Raw genomic sequence first — 12141 nt, forward strand, 5'->3', positions numbered from 1 at the left:
AGTTCTCCTTTGTTAAATCTTCACTCAGACCGATCCCGCTACCTTGATCGAAGGGCCCCAATCTGTGTGAAATGCTGATATCAGCTTCAGTGACGGTCATACCAATTTTGTTCAAAACCTTTACTGTTTTTTACATAGTTTCCTTCACCGTTTCGTGTTTATTTTCATCACGTACTCCGAACAGTCTGATTGAATACGTTTTAGTGTTAAGTATGACCTAAAAATTCCGTGAGCAATGTGACAAACTTAATGATACAACAGTTTTTTCTTACCAAACGCTACACACATTTGGACAATGTATTATTGCCCTCGAGGATTTTTTTTTTTTTTTTGGACCCTCCACTGCATTCATTTAAAGGTATTTTGCTCTGTTCAGAAATGTATTGCGAGTTATGGTCTTTAATGTGTCAAAAGACTATAATTTAGTCATTAATTTGTTTTATATAGGCAACCATTCCTAGTACACTTTAATGTACTTTGTATTAATATATAAAAATCACTAATATATATAAGTTAAAATATTCTTTAAAGTAAGCTAGTGTCACGCATTCTGAGTTTTTAGGTTACCACAAGTATTTCATCCTTTAAAAGTAAGACACAGTAAAATGCGAACAAAGTACTGTTTGTACATAAATGTAGCAAAGAGTCTCGCTTGACACACTCAACAGAATAGGTTTTATGTTTGAAGTATTAGTACTGTGGTCAATGCGTACTTGCAAAAGAAACATACTCTCCTGATTGAAATTATATTACTTAAGATCATAGATGACACCTGTTATTTCTATAGGTAAACAATCTCTCACAGACTCCACAAAATCTGGAGTTTCTATGGCATCGCGTTAAAATAGTCTCGCATGGTTGAAAATTCAGAATGTGTTTTATATTTGGAAAGTAAGCGTTTAATCCAAAAGTACTTTGACAAAGAAATATACTTCCATCAGTGAAATTAAAAAAAAAAAATTGAGATTCAGATATCAGCTGTGATTTCTATAGTGAATAGAAACTTAACCGTTTCCAACAAAACTGGGGAACGCAAGTATTTTCACAGCACAGTATATAATTTTCAGTATCTTAAACAAATAAGGAAAAACTAGTATTTGCCATTCTTAATTTTAACATTAGATTGTCGTGTAGATATCCTTTCAAGAAAATTATTTTAATCAACTACTGTGCTGTATTTGGATTTTATACGGGCTTACCTAATGTTGTTTCAATTTGGATTACCTACTGTTGTTTCAATTTGGATTACCTACTGTTGTTTTAATATGGATTATACACTGTTGTTTCAATTTGGATTATATACTGTTATTTCAATTTGGATTACCTACTGTTGTTTCAGTTTGGAATACATACTGTATTATCTGTTTATTATTATATCAGATTACACTCTAGTTATATCACAAATAATGCCCATAAAGAAGTAATGAATTAAATTAATCTTGCAGTGTATAAGTAATATGTATTATAAAGGTAGGAGTTACAGGGTCAGCGCTGGGTGAGAAAACAATTTTGCCAAATGATATTTAAATTAAAATTACATAAACCTTTTTCACCATTTTTAAAAACCATTTTAAATAACATTTTTTAAAAGTATTTACCAATTTAAATAAATTTGTTAATGTTTAAAAAAAAAAATTTCAATTTAAATAAGATTTGTTAATGTTTTAAACAAATATTTTACCAATTCAGAGTTGCCAGAATTGTCTGCTTTTCACTATGGTGCATTACTTTGCCGTATCCACCCATGATTACCTACTGCGGTGATTTTATATTTGGAATACCTACTCTGAATATGTACCAGGAAACACCCTAGTTCATGCAAATAAAAAAATTAAAGTATTTCTTACAGTGTTTTGTTAGATATATAAAGAGGTATAACCAGAATTACCTGTGGGTACACAATTATACTGCTATCTAGTAAACTAGTATAAGACTAATGTTTAAAAATATAACAAACCAGCGTTTTGTGACGCAATCTATTTATTTCAAAACGTTTGTATAACAACACATAAAGTGGATGCATGATTGTGTACAATATTTAACATATTAGTATGAGCAGGAAATACAAGGAGGGCTATAATATCTAAAATATTTACATATAAAGTTATACACGAATACATCATTCTGTAATGTATCTTTACTAAACTGATTCACAATATCGCTCATCATCAGGTCAGTTTTACATTTTTGTAACAAGTAATACAAACAATAGAATCCACACGTTTTAGCGTTCACAGTTTGAATGGATTTGTTATTGTGCACGTAAGATGAAGAATGTCTCTTTAAAAAATCTACAAACATTGGATTGTAATATTTGGGTTGTTTACCAAAACTAATGAAAAACAATGCTTTATTATTATTATCAAAATAGAACGCCACCCAGTGATGACCAGGTAGGTGAGATGGGTCTGTGTTCACGATACTGCCCCAGGGATTTAACCGTTTCGTGCGTGGTAGTGTGTCACTCAAGTAAACACCTACAACGCGTGAACCTAAATCTGGGTCACAGTCAATCGCACACTGAATCTGCTTTCCATTCATGATATTCTTTATTTGACATACACGTTTCGGGTCTGGTCGATTTCAATCAGGCTAGGAAATTCACCATACACTATACAACTGACGGTTTTTGTCAAAGCCGATTTAAACTGTACTTCTAACCGTAAATTACCACTCTTAAGCAAACTTAAATAATCAGAGTCCACGAAAACGAGTTCGAGACTGAACACAAACAGACCATTTCCAAGCTCAAATTCAGTTCTTTCGATGTAGTTTCCAGTGTCTTGACCCCATCTGCTGACTCCCTCGAACAAATTCACGTAGGCACTCACGTCGTCTGCTTCGACTGGTCGACCGGGAACACTGACGCCGTTCAGATACAACGCCACCGTTTTTACAAACGAACTCTGAAAATTAAACGGGTTCTTTGTATACGACACGCTTACGTCGTCGCCGTTGACAAACCCGACAACCAGTTTGCCGGGACACTGCGACTGAAACACGCTGTCCCACACGTAGCTCTGCTGAGACGAAGGGATGCTGCTCATTTTAACTTCGGTTTTAGTGAACGGATACAAGGCGTTAGACTTTTCAAACAGATTGTTGTGCGTTAAAATAAGTGCACTGTTCATTTTCAATTTACATATCTTATAGTAAATATCTAGAAGCTCGATCTTGTACTCCTGACCTGACTTGCCAGCCATCAAACAAAAGGGGATGGAGCTCCGAAATAACTTAAGTGTCATATCAACCCCATTCACCAGATATCTTCCTATGTTAAAAATATCTTCACACAGGGGACCTTCCATGGTAACAGTTTTGCTGACAGCGATGTGTGCTCCTCGATCCGATACTCCAGAATTAGTACCAGTGATAGGATCGGTGCTTTCGATATCTGCTTGTGTCTCTCCCACGTCCTTGTAAAACAGTTGAGACAGGAGTAGCGATTGTTTATGTTCTGCTCCATAATTCAGTAAGGTTTGAATGTATGCTTTGTAGGGATAATGATTGTTCGCCGAACTCACCAGCTGGCCTTGTAAATACACAGCTACTTGCGACCACAGAGCTTGCATGAATAAATTTACTGGCGCCACCTGTTCGTCCTTACCTAAAACCGTTCCATCGGAATGACTCACTTTCAGTTTAACATGTAAACGACTTCGTTTCAAATCCACGTAGTCACTTCCACTATTTGCAATTTGAAATTCTACTGGTGACGAATCTGTAATTTGACTAACAGGTCTAACATCGACGTAGTAATGTTGAAACACACTCGTTTGGTATGGGGGCATAGTAAACAGATCCAAAGCACTGGGTAAACCTTCCACAAAGTCTTTGTCTGTGAGGAGGAACATATTGTTTGTTGTTGTTTACGTTTATACAAATATATCTTTTTCACTAACAGATGATTTGTACTTCGTTGCGGGAGCTCGTTTTTTCTGTACTGTCATGCGTCTGACTTTTTTGCTTCTGACAATTCGGTCACCAGATTTATGTTTTATAGCCCTGGTACGTTCCTGTTCAGCTTCGGCCCTTTCTAACACATCTTGTGTTTGTGACGTCACTTCTATTTTAGGTTTGTGCTTGTTGTCCACGTCACTGTTTACATGTCTCGGAATCATTGGAATCATATAAGAAAACCACTTGTCCTTGTAATTCCCAACTCCAGATCCAACCTGCTTATTTGACTGAACAACATTCTTTGTTCGTTTATCAAACTATTTTAACCATTTATTCACATCAGGAACGTAAAGTTTTCGATCCATGTTAATTTACTCCAAAAACGGATAATGTCTAATAGTAGTGTCACACTCGTGCTCTCTTTGATAAATGAGACTGGAGTGGCGGATGCATCCTTTATATAAGAATTGTTTCTCATTTTTTAGGAATTTATCGATGTATAAAAGTCACAAATGGTATAAAATCGCTTGCAAATCGTTCATACTTTGAATATCAGTTTCTCCCAAATTCAAATCCACAAGAGACACAATCCATACACCTTCAAACGTTAACATCTGATTTAACTTTACTCGAAAATGATAGGGGTTGTTGTCAAGAAACACTGATTTAGAGTCAGTACTCTTCAATATAATGTACTTCTCCATGTCTCACGCAGTTTTCAGTTCTCCTTCTTCTACGTACGAATCGAAGCTAGGTGGACAGCCTAACCACCGAACCAAATAGTACACTTTTCCCTTTTCCTTCTTCTTTTTTAACACTTTTTCGATTTTCCACAGAATGTCTTGATTCTTATTCACTTTCTGAAGTTCGGCCGTATAAAATATACCTTTCAGCACTTCGTCGTGAAAATCACGCAATCTGTAAACTGGAATACTTTGTCGTCTACTTCTAGAATGTATTTTGAACAACTCTTCTGTCCATCTCGAGTCCTGCTCCTTAGTGAATGGTAGACGCAAATAGCTGATTCTCGTGAAATCACCCACTTTAAAAACAAATTTTGCTAATGGTTTCTTTACTTTAAGTTTCTTAACCATGGGTTCGACGTACAGATGACTCCAAACTTTAATTTCGTTCGCTTTATTTACATCAAACTGGTGCCCACAGTCCCAGGGACGAGTGAACTGTATTGTTATAATTGTGTACTAGATCTGCTAAAACGTCTATGTATTTTTGTGTATTGTTGTAAGTCGTAAAACGCGCGATAAGGCCCCGCAGCGTCCTAATACTTCTTTCTGCGAAATTACTTTTGATATCTTCATTCTGCGTGACAATCAGTTTAATGTTTTCTTTTGATAGAAACTGCTTGAATGCACCTGCGAACTCTGTACCTTTGTCTACCCGGACTTTCTTGGGTATACGTTCGTCTTTTAAAATTGTTTTGAAGCCTCCTAACACCGTCTCCAGTTTCTTGTTTACAAGGGGTATGGCCCACAGGTATCTCGAAAGAATGTCATTAGCTATAAGCAAGTACCTAACTCCATCGTTGACTTTTGAATGGCGGCTGACGTCCATTAAATCCATGTCAAACACCTCATCTTTTTTGTTAACCCGTACTCGGAGACGCTTGAATGAACGGTTCACTGGTTTGTGAAGACTGTACGCATCTTCGTCGTTCAACCACTGTGTTACCGCTTTTAACTTGTACGTTTGTAAACCACGTCTCTTCAGAGCGTCGTGAAACTTCTTTGGTCCGTAGAAAGCTCCAGCGTCTCTCGGTTTTGTATAATATTTTTCAAGTCCTTTCTTGTTACGTTCATTCTTTTCAGTGTTAGGGTTCACTCTGGATGACATGACTGAACTAATGTATTCTGTGTCATTAATTTATACGCGCAGACGATCTTCTAAACGTAGTATTTTAAGTACTTGTTCTTTTAAAATGTTCATCCACTCTACAGTTTTAACGTTCATATCCAAATAGTCTTTGCATTGATACTGACACAAAACAAATCCTGGAGTGTTTAATAAAACTGGATCTGCATCAACAAGACGTAACCACCTGTCAGCAACTACATCTTCGTTCAGTTCAACCCATGCAGTTGTGTAATAGCGTTCGAGCATATCCTCGTGATTCAGTGTTTTACAGGTGTGAGTTTTCTCCTCGTCGAACATGCAGCCCATACACATTTCTTTACAGAATCGCTGAACCAGTTTACACACTTCAAAGGCATAACTCAGAGTTAACAAATTTTCCAAGCATTTTCTGTTATCAACTGTATCTACTTCATCCACAAGCACACGAGTTGGTCGTATTTTCTTGATTATTATTAGCTTGGTACTGGTAGTCAAATCGCAGAAGGATCGTTTGGCATCCATCTCACATTCAGTACGACTCTTAAACCAACATTAAAACTGCATTCTGATCGTAAAACATATTTCCAGCTGAAGTAAACAGCCTGTTTCTTGTCGTTATAGTTCATCTTTGAACGCAATCGTTACAAATAATAAATAATTACACTTCTCTTTATGTTATAAAATATATTCAAATGCATTGTTTAAAAAGACTGTTTGCGATTGGTTAATAATAACAAATAACAGGTTTCAACTGGTTTTCTATTCAAAAGATATTATTTCATCATTGCTAACAATAAACCTTTCAAAGCATATTAAACAAAGGGCTTTGCACCCATCACTATTGTCACAACACAAACCCAACCCAACACAAAAGACTGACTCAAAATATCTATAAATAACACCACTTTCAATATGTATTTAGTTCCCATTGAAAACGCGCACGTTCCCGCCAAAAAATTTGAAAAAAATGCCAGTCATCCTCCCAGCACAATAGGTGCACTTCTTTTGTTCAAAAATCCATTATTCGCTCCACTGAACTGGAAAACCCCATTATCCGCTTCACTGGAGCGGAAAAACCAATTATACGCTCCACTGAACCGGAAAGACAATAGGTGCACATCCATTGTTCCGGATTGGGGACCCATTGTTCCGGAGGTGCATATACATTGTACTGGAGGCAGATCCATTGTATTTCCATTGTTGTCCCCGCTACGTACAAAATATACTACTAACACAACTACTGTCCACCGATAACTCAAGAGAGTTAATTAAACTGTGTAAATACTTGATAACTGCTACCACACATAGAACAGACAACCTTGATTTATGAGTATGTTTTTATTTATGTATTTATTTCATTACTGTATTTTACTATCGACTGTGATAACTTTTAATAGGTCTATCCTGTAGACCTCACCATTCCCCGCAATGTGTACAATGTATTATTTTATTGTAAATATGTTTGTATGCCTATAAAATGTATATTTTTTGGCAAATAATAAACAGGTAACAAAAGAAACAATAGATGAGCTTACTTTTGAACGATTACCTGGCCTGAACACTGAGTTGAGGGTGAACACAACCCAAGCTGACAATTCCAAAGACACAGGAAAACAATAGAAACAAAATAAGAGACAGCTTTGCACTATTAGAATTAGAAAGAATGAAATATATGTAAACTGTTTTAAAATTGTAGTGTGAAATGCAATTTAAAACATCCAGTTACATATACACCATGTCGTAAAATCTCGATGTCGATCAACCGTTTGCTCATGAATATTCAGTAGACTCTCACTGGCTGACGACTCTCAGGCCCATATTTATAAAGGTGTTTTGACGTAAAAACGTTTTTTAAAAACATAAAACAGTGTTTTAAGAAAAATCAATATTTACAAATATGTTTTAACTTTAAAGCACTGCTACTAAAACATGTTTTTACATCCATATTTATAAAAGTATTTTAATGTTAAAACATGTTTTAAAATATCCTAAAACACGTTTTAGTTACAACAATGAAGAGGTACGTCTAACTCAATCACGTGTTTGGATTCAGTCGCTTCAACATTTTGGGACATGAAATATGGACGTACTCCGACAACTACAACATCTTCAACGTGTTCAGGATATCAACTACAACCGTGCAATGAGACGAGAGCGTGTTTTCAGAGATCGTGACAATCCATTTGACCGTTTGTCTGATGAGTGTTTTCGAATGCGATTTCGTCTGAGCAAAAATACAGTTCGCGTTGTAACTGACATGGTGCGGGAAGATATAGAACAGCCAACACGTAGGAATCATGCAGTCCCTTGCGAACTTCAAGTCTTACTTGCATTGCGGTTTTATGCAACAGGGGGATTTCAGCTCACCATGGCCGACCTCCATGGACTTTCTCAGACGACCGTATGTACTGTTCTTAAACGAGTGACGAATGCGATCGCCAGATTAAGACCACGGTATATTTCATTCTCCAATAACGAGGAAATGAACGATCTTAAAGAAAGATTTTTCAACATTGCTGGTTTCCACAACTGCATAGGAGCCATTGATTGCAGCCACATCCGTATAATTGGACAAGGTGAAAACGGGCAAAGATTCATCAACAGAAAAGGCTGGTCTTCTATTAATGTCCAAGCAGTGAACGACAGTAATCGTAGATTTGTCAACATAGTGGCACACTGGCATGGTTCAGTACATGACAGCAGAATATTTGACAACAGCTTAATGAAACAGAGATTTGAATAAACAACTTGTATGTTTCATGTTCTCGCCAGCTTTCAGGGAAGAAATATGGGTGGTGAACAGTGAGGGCTCAGAGAAAAAACACAATAAAACAGTCTTTAAAAGATTGTTATTTCGTTCGTTCCCTTAATTCGTCCTTTAATCAGTCCAAGAGTAAAAACAAAATTCGTGGCTATCTACGCATATATCCCGAGGTACATTCCCCTTCCCCACATCCGACATATATTTCGTAAGACCAGCGCATTCCTGATATTGCATATATGTGTACACTTTAAAATGGTACTCTAAAACAATGTTTTAAAGGGACATTCCCTAGTTTTTAAACACTAAGACATATTTTTGACTATTAGGGCCGTTTTTAATAACTGAAGTCATACTTTACTTAGATTTTATTGTTTAGATTATCCATTTCCGTACTTTCGAAGTGTTTTTGGTCATCTGGGTGTTTTTAATATCACAAAATACATTTCTCATATTTAAAAAAAACCGAACGTTCGTCTGAGAAGTAACAGTTATGGAGTAGAGTTTTAGTCTATTTTTAGAGCGTATTTCACCATTTGAAAGTCACAGACTCATGTCTCACTCAGTTGTAACTTTATCCAAATGTGTTACAGGTTTGTAGATGAACTAAATTTAGTGTTAATTTGTTGGGCTGAAACTAGGGTCTGTCCCTTTAAGTGAAACAGTGTTTTTTCTTAAAACAGTTTTTATGATATCGATTTAAAATGTGTTTTAGGTTAGAACATGTTTTAGTTAAAATATGTTTTACCTAAAACGCCTTTATAAATATGGGCCTGAGTGTCTACGATTTAGTCTCTCCCCTTTGGTAGTGGCTTGGTTAATATTACCTCGTCTACTGCCCTAGGTATTATAGATTAAAGTGTTCGCCGCGTCTTCTAAATGACTTAATCGTGTTGTTTTAGAAGACAACTGAGGAGTCGCCTGTTTTTCCATGGATCGGCCGGGTTCACCTCTCTCCTTCTGGCAGGCTTGGTACCCTAAACTCAATACTAAATTAACCATCCCTGGATTTTTTGCGCCACTCCCCTAGTGGCACCAGCGATTAAACTCTTATAACCCTGTGGCGTCACTCTTCAAGTGACGCCGGTTTAGGAGGTTATAATAACTTTCTAAACAACTAGTAGGCTGCCAGGATTGGACTGAACTGCGGTTAGACACGGTGGGGGGTGGGCAGGGGCGTGCGCAGGAAATTTTGCAGGGGGGGGTCGAGGTGTCTGGCGAAGCCCGACACCGCGAGCGCCGCAGGCGCGAAGCCCGTGACGGGGGGTCGGGGGGAGGGGATATGAAATTTGTTTTCGCCTTGTTTTCGCCTCGGGTTTCGACACCCCCTCCACCCCACCCCCCACCCCTGCGCACGCGCCTGGTGGGGGTGATGGGATGCCGGGAGTCAGGGCATTATTTGGGGCTATATGCGTAGGCGGTTCGGCCTTAGGTTTTGTGTAGGGCCGGCCTCCCTTCCCTCCCGACCCTCACCTGGTCACACCAATGTTTAAAATATGATTGGCAGCCCCTTTCCTCTTAACCTCCCATGGGCTTAATGAATATTGTTTAAGAATTATTATTAATTTTAGACCAGCCCATCTAAATTAGCGCCGAAATTATTTTATATTAATAATTTATATAGGTTAGGAATGTTAATATTTTTTTTTTAAGGGCGCAGCCAAAACTTATTAACCCCATTTTCCCCCTTTTCTATACTTTTGGCGTTAATATTCAAAATTTCAAAATTGACCCTGTTTGTTAGGTTATCCCAGTCCCGGGTCAGACCCCCGATCCTATCGGAGGCCGGATTCGGGATAGGCGTGTTCGAAACCCTAGTGGTATATGGACACGTTAAACCAGTTACTAAGCTAAGCTCAAGCAATAGGCAACATTAAAAAATGGGGGGGGGGGGGGGGGAAGAAAGAAAGACATGTCTTATTTAACGACGCACTCAACACATTTTATTTACGGTTATATGGCGTCAGACATATGGTTAAGTACCACACAGATATTGAGAGAGGAAACCCGCTGGGCTACTCTTTCCGATTTGCAGCAAGGGATCTTTTATATGCACCATCCCACAGATAGGGTAGTACATACCACGGCCTTTGATATTACAGTCGTGGTGCACTGGCTGGAACGAGAAATAGTCCAATGGGCCCACTGACGGGGATCGATCCCACACCGATCGCGCATCGAGTGAACGCTGTACCACTGGGCTACGTCCCGGGGTGGGGGGGGGGGGGGGGTGCAGTAATAAACTCTGGATTGTGTACTACAATAAATAGATTTTATGGCTATACTATTTCGGGGGTTTTTTCCGCCTTGAAACGGAAGTTCAACATTAAAATTTTATATTGAAATTAGTTTCCGACATACTTCGTAATTTACCCGAATTAGTTCGTATACCCTCGGCATAATTCCGAATGTTTTCAAATTCTTTTCAAATCACTGGCATGATTCTGCAAGTAAGGTTTTGATTGGTCGAATAAAAGGTCAACTGGACATGGGTTCGGATCCCAGTCGAGGCATGGGATTTTTAATCCAGATACCGACTGCAAACCCTGTGTGAGTGCTCCGCAAGGCTCAATGGGCAGGTGTAAACCACTTGCACCGACCAGTGATCCATAACTGGTTCAACAAAGGCCATTATTTGTGCTATCCTGCCTGTGGGAAGCGCAAATAAAAGATCCCTTGCTGCTAATCGAAAAGAGTAGCCCATGTAGTGGCGACAACGCGTTTTCTCTCAAAATCTGTGTGGTCCTTAACCATATGTCTGACGCCATATAACCGTAAATAAAATGTGTCGAGTGTGTCGTTAAATAAAACATTTCTTTCCTTTTTTTCGGGCAAAAATTATACAGGAATTCTGGCAAAATGTACTAACCTGAGACCTTTTTACCATGTATTTCCATCATTCTACTCCCAAAATTAGTTGTAATGCAAGTAGTATATTTTGTACGTAGCGGGGACAACAAAGGAAATACAATGGAGTCGCCTCCAATACAATGGATATGCACCTCCGGAACAATGGGTCCCCAATCCGCAACAATGGATGTGCACCTATTGTCTTTCCGGTTCAGTGGAGCGTATAATTGGTTTTTTCCGGTTCAGTGGAGCGGATAATTGGGTTTTCCGGTTCAGTGGAGCGAATAATGGATTTTTGAACAAAAGAAGTGCACCTATTGTGCTGAGTGGATGACTGGCATTTTTGTTAAAGGATGACTGGCATTTTTTCAAATTTTGGTCGGGAACTTTTTCAAATTTTGGGCGGGAACGTCCGCCTTTTTGTTGGGTTCGATGGGGTCACTGTAAAAGTGCGTATTTGAAATAAAGTGGCTTTTTAAAAGGTATCATTATGAGAGTTCTACATCAGGAGCCTTCTATTTTTAGAAATAGGGTCAAGGCAGTGCAAGTGTGGTGCAATATTCTATTGTTCTATAAATAATGTTTTTGTTGGGTGCGATGGGGTCACTGCAAAAGTGCGTATTTGAAATAAAGTGGCTTTTGAAAGGTTGTTTTTATAAATGTGTTATTGGTTTTAAAAGGATTTTTATTTTTAGTTATAATGAAATATTCTTTTGTATAGGAAATCAACGTTATTCAAGATATGTATGCGATTGACCTAACAATTGTGTATGGTACAT

The 12141-nt window shown here is 38.0% G+C and overlaps 3 protein-coding genes across 3 annotated transcripts; 1 reads left to right on the top strand and 2 right to left on the bottom strand.

The window, feature by feature from the left end:
- Positions 1-2549: 2549 nt before the first annotated feature.
- On the bottom strand, positions 2550-3854 carry LOC121366687 (uncharacterized protein F54H12.2-like). Its single transcript, XM_041491037.1, has one exon. The coding sequence runs from the start codon at positions 3852-3854 to the stop codon at positions 2550-2552; it is 1305 nt and encodes a 434-aa protein (XP_041346971.1).
- A 1192-nt stretch (positions 3855-5046) lies between these two features.
- Positions 5047-5751, bottom strand: LOC121366689. Its single transcript, XM_041491038.1, has one exon. The coding sequence runs from the start codon at positions 5749-5751 to the stop codon at positions 5047-5049; it is 705 nt and encodes a 234-aa protein (XP_041346972.1).
- A 2080-nt stretch (positions 5752-7831) lies between these two features.
- On the top strand, positions 7832-8494 carry LOC121366690 (putative nuclease HARBI1). Its single transcript, XM_041491039.1, has one exon. It carries the CDS (start codon positions 7832-7834, stop codon positions 8492-8494), a length of 663 nt encoding a protein of 220 aa, XP_041346973.1.
- Positions 8495-12141: the final 3647 nt, after the last annotated feature.

Source organism: Gigantopelta aegis, unplaced genomic scaffold (assembly GCF_016097555.1).
Source record: "Gigantopelta aegis isolate Gae_Host unplaced genomic scaffold, Gae_host_genome ctg6665_pilon_pilon, whole genome shotgun sequence".
Taxonomy (NCBI): domain Eukaryota; kingdom Metazoa; phylum Mollusca; class Gastropoda; order Neomphalida; family Peltospiridae; genus Gigantopelta; species Gigantopelta aegis.

Coding starts and splice junctions, on each gene's coding strand:
- LOC121366687 (XM_041491037.1), bottom strand. CDS start 3,854: ATGTTCCTCCTCACAGACAAAGACTTTGTGGAAGGTTTACCCAGTGCT.
- LOC121366689 (XM_041491038.1), bottom strand. CDS start 5,751: ATGTCATCCAGAGTGAACCCTAACACTGAAAAGAATGAACGTAACAAG.
- LOC121366690 (XM_041491039.1), top strand. CDS start 7,832: ATGGACGTACTCCGACAACTACAACATCTTCAACGTGTTCAGGATATC.